The 18,383-nt window shown below is 41.3% G+C and overlaps 1 protein-coding gene across 1 annotated transcript in view; it reads left to right on the top strand.

Moving 5' to 3' along the window:
- CRACDL (CRACD like) overlaps positions 1 to 17,877 on the top strand; it is a 132,401-nt gene extending 114,524 nt beyond the window's left edge. Inside the window, exons 9-11 of the mRNA XM_044288065.1 lie at positions 2,461 to 2,636; positions 6,088 to 6,226; positions 16,172 to 17,877. Coding sequence (XP_044144000.1) covers positions 2,461 to 2,636; positions 6,088 to 6,226; positions 16,172 to 16,317 — 461 coding nt within the window. The 3' untranslated portion in view covers positions 16,318 to 17,877. The remainder of the gene's footprint in view (positions 1 to 2,460; positions 2,637 to 6,087; positions 6,227 to 16,171) is intronic.
- The last annotated feature ends 506 nt before the right edge of the window (positions 17,878 to 18,383 follow it).

The following is an 18,383-nucleotide window of genomic DNA, read 5'->3' as shown; positions in this document are numbered from 1 at the left end:
CCCCATGCATGCAGAATTAAGGATTCCATTGTCACGATAGTTTCCACCTATTGCCATGATTTTGTCACAACACGAACATGGCATTAGCAGAACTTCACCATACCATAAATACAATAAAGTCTAAGGCCCCCTTCACACGGGCGTCACGGGTGCGTTCAGGGTGCATTGCGGGAAACCCACGCGAGTAGGCACCCAATTGCAGTCAGTTTTGTCTGCGATTGCGTTCCGATGTTCAGTTTTTTCCGCGCGAGTTCAATGCGTTTTGCACGTGCTTGAGAAAAAACTGAATGTAGTACCCAGACCCGAACCTGGACTTCTTAAGTGAAGTTTGGGATTGGGTTCGGTGTGCTGTAGATTTTATTATTTTCCATTAAAACATCGTTAATACAGAATGCTAAGTAGAATGTCAATTGAGGGTTAAAAAATAAAAAAAATTTACTCACCTCATCCACTTGATCGTGCAGCCGGCATCGTCTTCTTTTTTCTTCTTTCAGGACCTGCAAAAAGGACCTTTGATGACGTAATCGTGCTCACCACGTGGTGAGCAAGGTAACGTCAGCGCAGGTCCTGCTGAATGAAGATAGAAGGATCTTCTATCTTTATTCAGAAGGACCTGCGCTGACATCACCGCGCTCACCACGTGGTGAGCGCGATTACGTCAAAAGTCCTTTTGCAGGTCCTGAAAGAAGAAGAAGAAAGAAGACGATGCCGGCTGCACGATCAAGTGGATGAGGTGAGTTAATTTTTTTTATTTTTTACCCTCAATTGACATCATACTTAGCATTCTGTATTAAAGAGGACCTTTCACTAGAATAACATTTCTAAACTAACTATACAGACATGTAGAGCGGTGCCCAGGGATCTCCCTGTACTTACTGTTATACCTGGGCGCCGCTCCGTTCTCCCGGTATAGCCTCCGGTATCTTCATAGTTAGGCTCCACCCAGTGGAACCGGCCGGCATCTCATTCTCCCATGCTGTAGCGCTGGCCAATCGCAGCGCTTAGCTCATAGCCTGAGAGAAAAAAAAGCCTCTCAGGCTATGAGCTGAGCGCTGCGATTGGCTAGCGCTACAGCATGGGAGAATGAGACGCCGGCAGGTTCCCCTGGGTGGAGCCTAACTATGAAGATACCAGAGGCTATACTGGGAGAACGGAGCGGCACCCAGGTATAATAGTAAGTGCAGGGGGATCCCTGGGCGCCGCTCTCCATGTCTGTATAGTTCGTTTAGAAGTTTTATTCTAGTGAAAGGTCCTCTTTAAAGACTGCTATTATTTTTCCTTATAGCAACGTTATAAGGGAAAATAATACAGTGAATAGACTTTAATGGGGTCCGGGTTGCTCATCCCTATCATCTCCTAGCAACCATGTGTGAAAATCGCACCGCATCCGCACTTGCTTGGGGGCCTGCATTGCATGAAAAACGTGCAATATAGAGCTTGCTGCGATTTTCACGCAAGTGATGCATGAAAATCACTGCTCATCTGCACAGCCCCATTGAAGTGAATGGGTCCGGATTCAGTGCGGGTGCAATGCGTTCACCTCACGCATAGCACCCGCGTGGAATTCTCTCCCGTGTGAAAGGGGCCTAACAGTCTAAAGTCTTAATGACCAGGCGATTTTCCATTTTTTCAATTTAGTTTTTTACTCCCAGCCTTCCCAAAGCCATAAGTTTTTTTATTTTTCCATTCACATAGCCATATGAGGACTTGTTTTTTGGTGAGACAAGTTGTACTTTCGAATGGCACCATTTACAGTTGCATGCAATGTAGTCGAAAGCAGCAAAAAAAATCCAGATTTATTGGTTTTGGTAGAACTGAGCTGTTATTTTCATTCTCTGGGTCAGTTCAATTATAGTGATACCACATATGTATAGTTTTTTTCTTGCGTTTTAATACTGAAAAAAAAACTTTGGAAAAACCCTATTTTTTTTCTTTGCATCACAATATTCTGTCCCCCATAACATTTTTATGAGTATAAGTATGGAGCCGTGTTGGGGCTCATTTTTTGTGGGGCGATCTGTACTTTCATTGATAACATTTTGGAGTGTGTATTACTTTTTAATCTTTTTTTTTTTTTCTCAAATTTTTTGTGTTGAGGTGAAGGGACCAAAAATATAGCGAATCAGCCATTTTGACCTTTTTTTTCCCGTTTTGCCGTATGGGGTAAATATTATGGACATTTTCGCATGCGGTCATGTCCATTATGTTTATTTTTTAAATTGTTTATGTATTTTTAGTTTAATTTTGGGGAAAGGGGGTGATTTTATAATTTATATTAGCTCAATGGGAACAAATGTGCAGCAGGAGGACCAAGGCTGACACACACACCATCCGGCTTCCCTGATCTTTGCTCACTCCTTGTTTATATCCTCACTGATTAGATCTTTGCGCTGCAATCTGCTCCAGAAATACTCCTAATTTCCGTTAATAAATGACCCCCTATATTTTTTATGCTACCAGATAAAAACACTCCTGTGGGGACAGCAGACCTTGTTAAAGCAGCTGAAAGCAAACCAGAGCTTTCATGGTTGTCCATGGCTCGACAGAAACAGAGAAGCCTTAAAGAAGACCATCTTGTCTCAGAGCATAGCCTTGTAAACCAGGGTTCAGAAAAGCAAGTCAAAGACAGAGCAGAGGTGAGTTCCAAAATTAAGGAAAAAGATCACAGTTCAATGTGATAATACTTGTAGGATAGCTGTTTTATATAAGGACACAAATTACAATAATTGAGAACTAAAATGAGAACAATTAAGAAAAATAATTAGTGATCAAACTATAATATACATATAAAAAATAACCCTCACAATAACAGTATTATTGCCCAACTCATAGTCTATATCAGTGATGGTGAACCTTTTTAAGACCGAGTGCCCAAACTGTAACCCAAAACCCACTTATTTATCGTAAAGTGCCAACACGGCAATTTACCCTGAATACAACAGTCCAATATAGTATCTCTTCCATGTACTTTATCATTTAGCTATAATAGCCTGCCTACATTCAATGCACTGCCTGTGCAGTTTATAGTGTGCCCTTCACTGATGAATGGCAGGAAAAGTCTAAGGCATATTGGTACACCATAGACTTTTTCCAGGATGTGGGTGCCCACAGAGAGGGCTCTGAGTGCCACCTCTGGCACCCGTGCCATAGGTTCGCCAACACTGGTCTATATAGTGTATAACTAATGGTAGGTTCGCATCTCTGCTAAAGGAGTCCCGTAGTCTGTTCTGGAAGAGGAACAGACTACCGGAGTTAATATATCTGGCATAGCCGGACAGGGCCATAAGCTGCTGGATCCCCATTCAGTTCAATGGGACCCAGCAGCTGACTGGCTTCAGTGGTGGCATGCTCACTTGCTAAGGCCTCATGCACACGACCGTATGTATTTTGCTGTCCGCAAAAAACGGATCCGCAAACAATACGGATATCGTCCGTGTGCATTCCGTAGTTTGCGGAACGCAACAGCTGGCCCCTAATAGAACAGTACTATCCTTGTTCGTAATGCAGACGATAATAGGACATGTTCTATTTTTTTGCGGAACGGACATACGGAAACGGAATTCTATGCGCTTCCTGTCCCGGCCCAGTGGTCATATGACCTCCGGGGCCGGTAAAGTGCAGGAGCTGTCGGGCCTTCAACAGACCTCAATCAGCCCTGCACTGAGGCTGTATAGTGCTGTACAGCCTCTCTGGGGAGTGTATTTTCCCTGTAACTAGGGCTACTATGTCAACCCCAGTTACAGGAGAAATCAATAGTGAAAAAAATAAAAATTTAAGTTAAATGTCCCCCAGAGGTTTTGTATGACAAAGTTGTATGCAAAGTTAAAAAAAAAAAAAAAGGTTTCACATGGCAAATTAAGTAATTTAAAAAATGTTAAAAATAGAAGAAAATAAATAAAATAGGCATACTTGGTATTGCCGCGTCCGTAACGGCCGGCTCTAAAAATTTATCTCATGATCCACCCCGTCTGATAAACACCATAAAAAGAAAAGAAAAAAAACGGTTAAAAAAAGACATTTTTGTCACCTTACATCACAAAAAGTGCAACACCAAGTGATCAAATAGGATATGTCCCACAAAATGGTACCAATAAAACCGTCCCCTCATCCTGCAAAAAATATAAGAAAATTGCTCAAAAAAAAAAAAAAATATAGCTCTCAGAATATGGAGACATTAAAACAAAGTTTTTTGGTTCAAAAATGCTATTATTGTGTTAAAATGAAATAAATAAACAAAGTATACATATTAGGTATCTCCGCGTCTGTAACAACCAGCTCTATAAAAATGTCACATGATCTAACCCCTTAGGTGAACACCGTAAAAAAAAATTCAAAGAACAGTGCCAAAAAAAAAGCTATTTTTTGTCACCTTACTACACAAAAATTGCAACACCAAGCGATCAAAAAGGTTTATGCTCTCCAAAATAGTACCAATCAAACCTTCACCTCATCCCGCAAAAAATGAGACCCTACCTAAGACAATCAGTCAAAAAATAAAAAAGCTATGGCTCTCAGACTATCGAGAAATTAAAACAACATTTTTTTTGTTTCAAAAATGCTATTGTGGTGTAAAACTTAAATAAATAAGAAAAAGTATACATATTAGGTATTGCCACGTCCGTAACGATCTGCTCTATGAAAATGTCACATGACCTAACCCCTAAGGTGAGCGCTGTAAAAAATAAATAAATTAAAACTGTGCTAAAACAACCAATTTTTTGGTCACCTTGCTCCATAAAGTGTAATAATGAATGATCAAAAAATCATATTTACCCAAAAATGGTACCAATAAAACGTCAACTCTTTCTGGAAAAAAAAAACTGCACAAGAGCAGAAAACACAAACACATCATTTTTTTTTTTTTAAAAGCTTTATTATGTAAAACTGAAACAAACAAACAAAGAAAGTAGACATATTTAATATCATTAGCCCATGATCTACCCTCTCAGATGAATGTTGTAAAAACAAAAAACAGCGCCAAAACAGCCATTTTTTGGTTACCTTGCCTCACAAAAAATTTAATATAGAGCAATTAAAAATCATATGTACCCCAAAATAGTACCAATAAAACTGGCACCTTATCCCCTAGTTTCCAAAATGGGGTCACTTTTTGGCAGTTTCTACTGTAAGGGTGCATCAGGAGGGCTTCAAATAGGACATGGCATCTAAAAAACAGTCCAGCAAAATCTGCCTTCCAAAAACCATATAGCATTCCTTTTCTTCTACGCCCTGCAGTGCACCCTTACATCAATTTACGACCACATGTGGGGTGTTTCTGTAAACCGCAGAATCAGGGTAATAAATATTAAGTTTTGTTTGGCTGTTAACCCTCAATGTGTTAAAGAAAAAAATGGATTAAAATGGAAAATCTGCCCAAAAAGTGAAATTTAGAACTCCCATCTGCATTTTCCTTTATTTCTTGTGGAACACCTAAAGGGTTAACAAAGTTTGTAAAATCAGTTTTGAGTAACTTTAGGGGGTGTAGTTTCCACAATGGGGTCATTTACAGGGGGTTTCCACTATGTAAGTCCCACAAAGTGACTTCAGAACTGGACTGGTCCTTAAAAAAGTTGACTTTGGAAATTTTCTTAAAAATTTTAAAAATTGCTTTAAAAATTCAAAACCTTCTAACGTCCTAAAAAAATAAAATAAAATTACATTACCAAAATGATGCCCACATATAGTAGATATATGGGGAATGTTAATTAATGAATATTTTATGAGGCATCACTATCTGGCTTAAAAGCAGAGATATTCAAATTTAGAAAACAGTGAGTTTTTTCAAATTTTTGTTAACTTATGGATTAAAAAAAAAATAAAGGCAGAACATATTGACTCACATTTACCATTAACATGAAGTACAATGTGTCACGAGAAAACAATCTCAGAATGGTTTGGATAAGTAAAAGCGTTCCAGAGTTATTACCACATAAAGTGACACATGTCAGATTTGCTAAATTAGGCCTGGTCAGGAAGGGGGTAAATGGCCTGGTTTGGAAGTGGTTAAATCACATGAAAACCACTTTGTTTTTGAAAACACCACATGGTCTGCACACAGGCTAATACAAACTTTGGTTTCTCTATTAGGTCCATTTAGAGGAGCAAGTTGACCTCATGCAGGACAAAACGACAAGCACATCAACTCCAGCTCTTCCTGAAATGTATGGGCAAGACATCAAAGTTGAAAAGAGGCAAAGAGCAAACACATTGCCACATCCTGTCCATGGTGAGAAAAGAGCTTTTCTCTTGAAGAGATGCATTTTGTTTAGCTTCAGCTTTTTAAGAGCACATCAATATTCCTCACATAGTTGTCCCCCATGTACACATACATCTCAAACAATATTGTGAAGACTCATTAACCACATGGTTTCCAAACTTTGCACAGTTATTTAATTTCTGAAAGGGTTGAAATGTAGCAGTCACTCATAGGTATCTCGTTCATCTATAGTCTCAGATGTCTACTATGCACATAAATAAAATCTGAATGTAAGCTATGTCCATACATTTCCACCGGAATGAGGTAAGGGGGGAAACTTTTCAAGATGGGTGGTGACCATGGCGGCCATTTTGAAGTCGGCCATTTTGAATCCAACTTTAGTTTTTTCAATAGGAAGAGGGTCATGTGACATATCAAACTTATTGGGAATTTCACAAGAAAAACAATGGTGTGCTTGGTTTTAACGTAACTTTATTTGTTCATGAGTTATTTACACGTTTCTGACCACTTATAAAATGTGTTCAATGTGCTGCCCATTGTGTTGGATTGTCAATGCAACCCTCTTCTCCCACTCTTCACACACTGATAGCAACACCGCAGGAGAAATGCTAGCACAGGCTTCCAGTATCCGTAGTTTCAGGTGCTGCACATCTCGTATCTTCACAGCATATGGGACCGCAGGAGAAATGCTAGCACAGGCTTCCAGTATCCGTAGTTCCAGGTGCTGCACATCTCGTATCTTCACAGCATATGGGACGACTGCTAGCACAGGCTTCCAGCATCCGTAGTTTCAGGTGCTGCACATCTCGTATCTTCACAGCACAGCTGTGAAGATACGAGATGTGCAGCACCTGAAACTACGGATACTGGAAGCCTGTGCTAGCATTTCCCCTGTGGCGTTGCTATCAGTGTGTGAAGAGTGGGAGAAGAGGGTTGCATTTACAATCCAACACAATGGGCAGCACATAGAACACATTTTATAAGTGGTCAGAAACTTGTAAATAACTCATGAAAGAATAAAGTTACGTTAAAACCAAGCACACCATTGTTTTTCTTGTGAAATTCCCAATAAGTTTGATGTGTCACATGACCCTCTTCCTATTGAAAAAACAAAAGTCGGATTCAAAATGGCCGACTTCAAAATGGCCGCCATGGTCACCACCCATTTTAAAAAGTTTCCCCCCTCACATATACTAATGTGCCACAAACAGGAAGTTAATATCCCCAACCATTCCCATTTTATTAAGGTGTATCCATATAAATGGCCCGCCCTGTATACTAGCAAGCAAAAAGGGTGGAGGCTTAGGGTTGCCCAGTATACAAGAAGACTGCTAGGCTGCACTTTTACAGAGAATCTCTGCATGGTCATCCCTTCCATCTTACTCCATGTTCACTAAGGCTACTTTCACACTCGCGTTTGGTGCGGATCCGTCTTGTATCTGCACAGACGGATCCGCACTGATAATGCAAACGCTTGTATACGTTCATAACGGATCCGTTTGCATTACTCATAAATCAAGTCAAGTCAATGGGGAAGGATCTGTTTTCAATTGCACCATATTGTGTCAGTGAAAACGGATCCGTCCCCATTGACTTAAATTGTAAGTCAGGACGGATCCGTTTGGCTCCGCATCGTCAGGCGGACACCAAAACGCTGCAAGCTTTAGTGTGCGCCCCAAAAGCGCAACGAGGACCAAACGCAGCCAAATTGATGCATTCTGAAAGGATCCTTATCCATTCAGAATGCATTGGGGCTGAACTGATCCGTTTTGGGACGCTTGTGATCTGCGTCATCATCATACCATAGATAACCAAGACCGCTGAAGAAGGTCCATTTAGGACCGAAATGTCCGGCCAGCACAATTATCAAAAGTGGCTATGATATTGCACGATGTAACTGGATCATGATTTATATATGATGATGTCAAACTAATAAATGGTATAAATTGCATAAGAAGATCCTGTGTGCCGCAATATTCTCCTCTCCCTTTATCTTCACAGACTTGGCAAATAGTTTGGAGAAAAGTGGCAATAAAACTCTATATTCTACATTTATAATAACGGTATAAATTATTGATGTTCTGGTACCACACTTCATCCTTATTGCTTATACTTAATCCATTTATACCTTACACTTGTTAAAGATGTGTAGTCACTGAGGGTTCATTGACCCAAATATTCTGGTCCTGCTCCTAAAAATGAAATTTAGTATCTTCAATTTACTAATTTCTTTAAACCCTAAACTGTACTTGCTTAATGTACCTCCATCCCCAATGAGCCATAAAACATCCAGGTTGCTCCTCCAAATTCTCACAGATGGCAGATGCCAGAAATTGGAAACATACAGGCATCCCCATCTCAACCCGAACCCTGTATCAGAGCTAAAGAGGTCTTTGCCATGGTAGATCTCACATCTATAACCCATAAAACTTCCAGGTTGTTCCTCCAAATTCTCACATACTGCAGATGCCAGAAATTGGAAACGGGCATCCCCATCTCGACCTAAACTCTGTATCAGAGCTAAAGAGGTTGTTGCCATGGAAGACCTCACATCTACAGCACATTAAACAACCAGGTGGATCACTTTCATGCCATTTTGAATTACTGGGATCTATATTGGATAGACCAGGGACTCTAGGACTAGCACTCGGGGAAGGAGGGGGAAACTGAAAGATTTACCGTAAATATACTGTATGTTGTTGCATCACCAATATCCCTTTTTTGTTCCCTCCTTATGTCTTTTTGACCCATATGGTCTTTATCTGTTTGATTGTTTTGTTCCCCACTTTTTTAAGTATGGTTATGATGTTTTTATTTGCCCATTTATGATCTACCTTGTTAATCCGCCAAGGCTGGGGGTGATATACATCTCTTTTTTCTGTAATGCTGTACTGGATTTACACTTACAGTGCTTACTGTGTTGAGGCAATAGCCTGCCTTACTATGTAGGGTGTATCTTATTTCATTTATACCTTTATAGTTTTATTGATTTATTTTTATTTTTGTTCTCGTACATCAAACAATTCAGTGAAAAAATAGTTAAACAGAAAAAGGATGTACTGCTCAAGTTGTGTAACATGTAAGGCTCCATTCACATGTGTGTTGTGGTTTCTGTTTAAACATGGAAACCAAAAGCATTGACTGATGAACTGTAATATACGACCGATGCCACCTGCATCTTATGGACCCATTGACTTAAAATAGTGTTCACTGCTTTGACAGGAAGAATAGCTCTGCATGCAGCACTATTCCTCTCATTATATCAGACTGAATCGAGCCTAAGCAATGCTTTAAATAGAATATCACAAGCCACATGAACACGCTAGTAAAGGATTAGATTCATGTATATAAAAAATACCAAAAGCCCATGGTTCATTCCTGAGTACCATCACAATTTGCATTTTGGCTTCTCACGCATATTACCACAACGTCCTGATATTATATCATAGTTAACAGGTTTTTGAATAATTTTATGCCTATTCTTTCTTGCATATTTTCTCAATATTAACAATTCAAACATGCCTGGTCATAGCTTAAGCTGCTTGTCCAGTGCACAGACAACTCTTGATTTGGGCACGTGGTAATGCTACATGACGTTGTGGTGGCACTGCAAAGAAAATGGAAACTACTACCAGGTTTCTCCACAGATGACAGCTGATCGCTGGTGTCACCAGGCTGGGGCTAGTTTTTAATCTGCATTTAGTCAAGGGACTCTGCTAAGAAATGTGGATTGTCTAAAGACGAGAGTCCCTTTTAAAGAGTTGTCCAGTTATTTTATTTTTTATATGCTTTAAAATAAAAAAAAGCAACCAATACCATACTTACAAATGTTTTAATTGGTAAAATCAGGGCATCTTAGCACCACCCCAAAAATGCCCCGATCCCACATTTTTGGCCCGGGACAGTCCCGGCAAATTTGGAACAGTTGTCAACTGTGCAATACTCACCAATCGAATCCCTCTGCCAATACTGTGGTGCCCATTGGTCTCCATTTACTTTCCATCTAATCCCATAACCAGTACAGCCACATGTTTAGATGGCATGTGATTGCCTGCTTGGAAGTCCTAGAAATGGAGACCTATGGGGAGTGGAACAGTGGCATGGGAGTGCTATTATTTTAAAGCATTGCCTGCTTGTATGAAATAAACTTCATTTACCAGACAGCCTCTTTAACGAGGTTTCTCCAAAACTTGAATAAAGCAAATAAACCTGCACACCTCTAATTATTGATTTAGCAGAAAATGGAGGCGATGATCAGCTACCCACTAAATATATTTTTCTATAATCCCCTTGTCTGGGCGGCTTTCCTTTGGAGTGGTACAAATTAGATGTGGACGTGCAATGTGCGCGGCTCATTAAATTGTTTTATTATGCTTTTGAACACAATGAGCTGCCCCTATCTTTCATAGAGGCAACTATTGTGGTAATCCACAAACCGGGGAAGCCCCCGGACCAGTGCACTTCATATAGACTGATTTCCCTGCTGAACATGGATACAAAAACCTTAGCGAAAGTTCTGGCTGGACGTCTCAGGGACGTTATACTATTGGGGATAGACCTCGATCAATCTGGTTTTATGCCAGGCAAGACCACAGATATAATTCTTAGGAGGTTATTCACAAATCTGCAGGTTAGACACGAGAACGCTGGATCCTGGGCGATTGCCTCCCTCGACAATGAGAAAGCTTTTGATTCTGTTGAATGGAAGTTCATGTGGGAGACACTGAACTGTTTAAAATTCCCCCTGTCTTTCATACGGTGGGTGCAGTTGTTATATCAGGCTCCAAAGGCAAGAGTAAGGGTTAATGGCTACCTGTCACGCCCCTTTAGGTTGCATAGGGGTACCAGACAAGGGTGCCTCTTGTCGTCTATGCTGTTTGCCCTCATCATGGAACCTCTGATTCAATTGATCAATAATAGTACGTTGATAGAGGGGTGGACAATAGCAGGAATATGAGAAAAGTTATCGTTATATGCACACGATATGTTAGTATATCTGGCAGATACTGGTCCCTCTCTGGAGGCCCCCATGGTTACCGTAGATAGTTTTGAATCCTATTCAGGACTTCGGGTGAACTGGGCGAGGTCTAGCCTGTGCCTTGTTGACGAGGTAGACAGATCAGACATGTCTACACCGTCTCGCTTAGAGGTAGTTGACTGCTTTGTATACTTGGGGATTCAGATACACAGAGACCCTAGTCAGTTTTATCAACTGAATGTGGTACCTACTGTGAGTAATATGGATTAATATTTACTGTCAGCCATGTTCCCACACCATCCATCAGCTCTAAGATAGCAGAGGTAGTGAACTCCTCAGGAGGGCCCTGCTTCAAAGCCCAGCCATATGGCAGAGAATTTCTAGCAGTCCACCTTTGTTTACAATTTCTTACCTCCATTCAGCCAGTCAGGAACCCAGCTAATGGAACAGGAAAAACCTCTCTGCAGGGGTCTAGGTCATTCCCCAGTTTAATTAAATTTAGCAGACAGCATGGAACCGGCGGTTCATAAGGAATTATGAATCGCCTGTCCATCACAGACATAGACCAGATACATATTTCCCTGTGGCCACGATGAACAGGCCCGTGGTCATAGCTTGGCGGTAGGATGCCAGGGAGGGGAGATACACATATCTCCCCACAGAAACCAAATAACGGTACCATGCTTGGACTCTGCTTGTAGACGGAACCCGGCGGCTCTGTTGGTCCCAGAATCATCTCCCTGTGACCTTCTGGTCTGGAGCTATGAACCCTAAAGGGTTTTGTGGGTAATTTGCTTCCAGACCAGAAGAGAGTAAGTGGCCCCCTCCTAGAGGCTGAGAGGGGAGGGGCCGGCTACAGGTTAAAAGGCTTGTGCCAGCAAGTGGGTGTGTCTTTTTCTCACATCGTGACATGTGTTTAGAGGGACCTGCAACCAGCAAACATCAATGCCCTCCATGTGACTACAGAAAAGGACTCATCACAACTCAAAATGACTCCATCTGGTAAACTGACTTTTGCTCTGTTTAATCCTGTTTGTACCATTCCACCTGCATTTGTAACCTCAGACCACTGTATATATCCTGGTGTGCATAGTATATTGTCTAGTGAGCCCTTAAGGCAATTAAATATATAATTTAATCTTGTACTGTCTTGTATCTCGATCACAAATTCCCACGTCTGTGTTTCGGCCTAGTAATATGCTACCGCGGGTTGGTTTCTTACCCTATATAATCCCGTAAGCGGATCGGGCTTATATCAAACAAGGAACTGGTGGCAGTCTTTCCGGGCTAATAACATGCTGTTCATACAGTATGAATGCAAAGCCCTTTGCCTCTGTTCTGGGACAAGTGCCGATATTCGCATGTGCGCTAATAAAATCGCCTTACGAAGATTCGCAACTCAATCACTTTCTAGGCAATGTGAGTAAGATCTGAGCTTTTGGACTTTTGGGAATCAATGGAGATACAGTGGGGGGTGATGACAGTAGTTGACAGAGTACAAATCAATGTAATCTGTAAGGTGGGAACTAAAATAAAAAATACGAATATTCGTAAATCGAATTTTACGAAGTTCGAAGTATTCGCGAATATGGTGCTATACTATATACATGCACAGGCCTTTGCCTCTCTGTTCTGGGGACAAGTGTAGATATTCGCCTGTGCGCTAATAAAATCGCCTTACAAAGATTCGCGCCTCAATCACTTTCTAGGCAATGTGAGTAAGATCTGAGCTTTTGGACTTTTGGGAATCAATCGAGATACAGTGGGGGGTGATGACAGTAGTTGACAGAGTACAGATCAATGTCATCTGTAAGGTGGAAAGTAAAATAAAAAATACGAATATTCGTAAATCGAATTTTACGAAGTTCTACGTATTCGCGAATATGGTGCTATACTATATGAATGCACAGGCCTTTGCCTCTCTGTTCTGGGGACAAGTGTAGATTTTCGCATTTGCGTTAATAAAATCGCCTCACGAAGATTCGCAGCTCAATTCAATCACTAATGTAATGCAAAGCCCTGTGCCTCTGTTCTGGGACAAGTGTAGATATTCACATGTGCGCTAATAAAATCGCCTTACGAAGATTCGCAACTCAATTCACTAATGTATGAATGCAAAGCCCTTTGCCTCTGTTCTGGGACGTGCCGATATTCGCATGTGCGCTAATAAAATCGCCTTACGAAGATTCGCGCCTCAATCACTTTCTAGGCAATGTGAGTAAGATCTGAGCTGTTGGACCTTTGGGAAACAATCAATTATATGTGAACTGTAATTTTGTGAAAAAAAAAAACAAAAAAAAAAAGAATATTCGTTTTTACGAATATATAGCACTATATTCGAAATATTTGCGAAATCGCGAAGTTGCGATATTCACGAAAAAAATTCGCTTTTTGAATATTCGCGCTCAACACTAGTAACCAGTGACGATACCGTATCTCGTTAGCTCGACGTAGTTGACGTCAAGCGGGTACAAGGGGTGGTATCCGTCACACCTACGATGGAGTATATTACCCGTAAGATTGAAGCCTGGGAAAACCTACCCTTATCTCTGGTGGGCCGAATAAACATTGTTAAAATTGTATTACTGCCTAAGTTGCTATATGTTTACAGAGCAACTCCTTCAAAAATTCCCAAATCTCACTTTGAGTCCTTAGATAGAGTGTTGTCGCCTTTCTTGTGGTGGCACAAGGCTCCCAGGGTGGCTAGAAATTCCCTAAAGGCTTTATATTGCCAGATATGTATATCTACTGTATTGCCTCGCAACTGGTATATGCATCATGGTGGATCAGGGCAGATGCGAACAACCCAGCAGTGGTCCTTGAAGCTGCGCTAGCGGGCTGGTATCGGGGAGGGGCGCACATGGTGAAACACTACACGGAGGCTATGGTGAATGTTGTAGCGGCATAGAAGGCATTTGTAGAGGTGTGTGTGGAGAGAGCAGATGGAGAGACCTGGTCCCCATATATTCCCCTGTGGAGAAACAAGCATCTTAAAGAGCTTTTCCATCTCACTGACTTTGAATTTTGGCCCCAGAAAGGATTAAGATACCTTACTCAATTATATTAAAACGGTGCTTTCCGCACTTTTGACAGTCTCAAAAGAGAATACGACTTACCCCGTACGGGTTTTTATCAATACCTCCAGTTGAGACATGCCTGCGGGACGCAGTTTGGCGCTTCGCCTCTACAGTTGAAATGTGGGCCCCTCAAATCTATTTCTAGACGAGCACAGCCCTATAAACCTCTTTCTACGAGGATATAATGAAAATGCAAGATTCTCCACTCCGGCGATCCTTTGATCGCTGGTCCGTAGATATTCCTTGCCTGGAGGCGTCTCACCTGGAGGAGTTGAGCTCTGTATGGAAAACCACGGTCATTAGTGCCCGAGACCAGCTCATCCAGATCAAGTGGATACACAGTACTCCCTCATGTACGAGATGCGGGGAGTTAAGAGGATCCTTGTATCATATGATATGGGTGTGTCCCACATTGCAGCTGTACTGGGGTCGGATATGCACTTTCATCAATACGGCGTTGGGGCTCCCAGGCATCTGTTCCCCTGTGGTATGCTTATTGGGACTTGTGGTAGATGTAATTACCTAAATGCTGATCTCACCATGTATAAGCTAACATACACTGCTAGAGGAACTCCAGACAGCTTTGAAAAGATTCGGGCGTTTGGTTGCGTGCGCAGCACATGTCTAAGGCCCCTTTCACACGGGCGAGTATTCCACGTGGATGAGATGCGTGAGTTGAACGCATTGCACCCACACTGAATCCTGACCCATTAATTTCTATGGGGCTGTGCACACGAGCTGTGATTTTCACGCATCACTTGTGCGTTGCGTGAAAATCGCAGCATGCTCCTCTCTGTGCGTTTTTCACGTAACGCAGGACCCACAGAAATGAATGGGGTTGCGTGAAAATCGCAAGCATCCGCAAGCAAGTGCGGATGCGGTGTGATTTTCACGCACGGTTGCTAGGAGACAATCGGGATGGAGACCCGATCATTATTATTTTCCCTTATAACATGGTTATAAGGGAAAATAATAGCATTCTGAATACAGAATGCATAGTACAATAGCACTGAGGGGGTTAAAAAATAAATAAAAAAATTAAACTCACCTTAATCCACTTGATCGCGCAGCCGGCATCTCTTCTGTCTTCTTTTTTGCTATGTGCAGGAAAAGAACCTGTGGTGACGTCACTCCGGTCATCACATGGTCCGTCACATGATATTTTACCATGCTGATGGATCATGTGATGGACCATGTGATGACTGGAGTGACGTTACCACAGGTTCTTTTCCTGCACATAGCAAAAAAGAAGACAGAAGAGATGCCGCCTGCGCGATCAAGTGGATTAAGGTGAGTTTAATTTTTTAATTTTTTTTTAACCCCATCAGCGCTATTGTACTATGCATTATGTATTCAGAATGCTATTATTTTCCCTAAATAATACAATCTACAGAACACCTAACCCAAACCCGAACGTCTGTGAAAAAGTTCGGGTTTGGGTACCAAACATGCCGATTTTTCTCACGCGCGTGCAAAATGCATTACAATGTTTTGCACTCGCGCAGAAAAATCGTGCATGTTCCCGCAACGCACCCGCACCTTTTCCCTCTACGCCCGTCTGAAAGAGGCCTAAGTGTTGACTTGGGTGGGGCAACAGGGTGGTCAGGTGTGTGTGGTGTGAATGATGTCTGGTGATCGCTCAATATGTCTGGGGGGGTTACTGCCATAAAAAGACACACGCAAGTGCTTTTGTTTGGATCCCTTCTTTATTATTGGATTTTTCCTGTGACTGAATACTGCGATACCTGGGCTTGATGTCTCTAATAATGTCTAGTGTTCCTACTTGTTTTTTCTCACCCCAATTGGGATGTTGATGTACTGTGAATTTAAAACGAATAAATCAATACTATTTAAACAAATATATATATATTTCTTTTAATGGTTTCCTTTGCTTTGCAGCTACACAGCTGTCTTTCCTGACAGAAAAAGAGGAAAAGACTTTACAGAAACAACAAGCATTTTCAGTCTCCAAGGAACCTTCTTGGATGGAACTGGCCAAGAAAAAATCCCAGGCCTGGAGTGACAAGCCTCACATCATTAAATAAGAGAAAATGCCTCATCTGTTTCTTTCATACTTGACTAGTCCCAGTGCCTTATTACAAGCACAAAATATAACTGAACGGGTAGAAATAGAGGAACTTCCAGCAGTTTTATATAATCTGTTACTATACGAGTGATATCTACTGTCCTCCTTGTAGAGGTCCATTTTGTTTTGATGATATATATGATGGATCATGTTAGCAAGTAAAGCTGTGCTTGCTTTCAACCGGTGATCTTAGTTTCTGACGCATTGACATAAAATGTGATTTTCGTCTGCTTTTCGTATTTCTGTTTGAGCTTTTTCTAACATACTGTATTTTTTCCCCAGTTTATATATGCACAGTCCTTATGCTAAAAACTGGATGAAACTTGAAGGACAGCAACCATTCAGGGTTCATACACATAGACACATAACATATACAGCAGTACAGTCCACGGAGGCTATATTGCTCCTTAGTTTAGAGGTGAGCAGCCCCCATGTACTGCCGTACAGGCTTCTTCAGGCTCTATTTGTATGAAAAAATTCTCTCATATAAGTTTCTAGTGGAGAATACCTATGTACCAGTGGCATAACTAGAAATGACTGGGTCCCACAGCAACATTTTTGAATGGGCCCCCTCCCTCACCCCCAACACCTTCCTCATAACCTCCTCCTCCCATGCAACCCCAACTCCTGTGGCAAATCAAGATCACTCTCTGAGACCAGGCCAGGCAGCCACTCTGTCGGATTCCGACGCGTACAGTATATACTGTATGTGATGTCACTGTATAGAATGTCATTGTATAATACAGTTGAGGGGCCTTGACAATAAAATCTTTCAGTCCTCCTGGGTGGGCCCCTTCTGGGGTTGGGCCCTGTGGCAGCCGCTTCCACTATAGCTATGCCCCTGCTATGTACACACATAATCTGATAGAGCTTGCTATGATTCTTTTCTGTTAGATTTTTACATATTCTTACACACTCTGTATAAAATTGGCATACAGAGGCACATTAAAGGTCCTAAGTACCTTTACTTCAGCCTTATTGCTGAAAATTCTGATATATATGACTGTGTACATGAGCCCTTAGGTAATGTCTCTCAGATAAGTTAGTTTCATTATGAAACTTTTGCAGGTATTAAAGGGGTATTACCACCTGGGACGTTGATGGCCTTGCACCTCTGGGACCCCCTCATATCGCCATAATCGGTGCTCAAAGTAAAGGAGAACAGACACCTTCCATTCAACGGTATGAGAGTTCCAAAAATAGCGCATCTCTGGCTTGACTATTGTCAACAGTCCCATGGCAGTCAATGGACAGGTGGCCACTAACTTGCTCTACATTTACTACTAGGGGACTTCTGAACCCAGCCAAACGCACTTGCTTGACTATTTTTGGAACTCTCATAGCAGTGAATGGAAAGCAAGCCATGCATGTGCAGTGCGCTCTTCTTCATTTTGGGGGCACCGTTTTGGAGATTAGAGCGGGTCCCATAGTTGAAATTAATGGCATATCCTTTAAATAAAGACATGAACGCTATGCAGCACATCATATTGTCTATGGCAAGTGTTGAACAATAGTTTGGTCTGAAAGTAAAAAAACAAACAATGAACATTTGTCCTTTTCGTTTCTTCATTAGAGAGATAATATAGTTTTAGCAAATAAAATGGTATAATGGAAAGTTATACCATTGTCCAGTATCAGTACCTCATGATTTTCAAGATCTGATTGTTTACAGTCAATCATCATTCATTTTTATTATTTACTTTCAGTGGATATAAAATCTGGCCTGGCCGTGTGATGGACACAAAAGTCTACAGAATTATAATCCATTTATTAGAGCTCTACCTATTAATAAATGACCAGCCAGGGGCCTGTGAGTCCGTTATATGACTAGGACAGATTTTTACACATCTTGAAGACCACAGAAAGTAGATGGGAAAAATATCACTTTTCATAACATAATAAATTACCTTTATTTGCTGAAACAGAAATATCTCTTTAAGATTTGATAAAAAAAAATGTTAACATTTGTTTCTGTGAGACAATTAATATGGCCACCATTTATCAGTCTGCAGATCCAGGTGAAAA

Source organism: Bufo gargarizans, chromosome 3 (genome assembly GCF_014858855.1).
Source record: "Bufo gargarizans isolate SCDJY-AF-19 chromosome 3, ASM1485885v1, whole genome shotgun sequence".
NCBI classification, from domain to species: Eukaryota; Metazoa; Chordata; class Amphibia; order Anura; family Bufonidae; genus Bufo; species Bufo gargarizans.
Note: the sequence above shows the minus strand (reverse complement) of the source record. Positions and strands in the feature narration are given on the sequence as shown.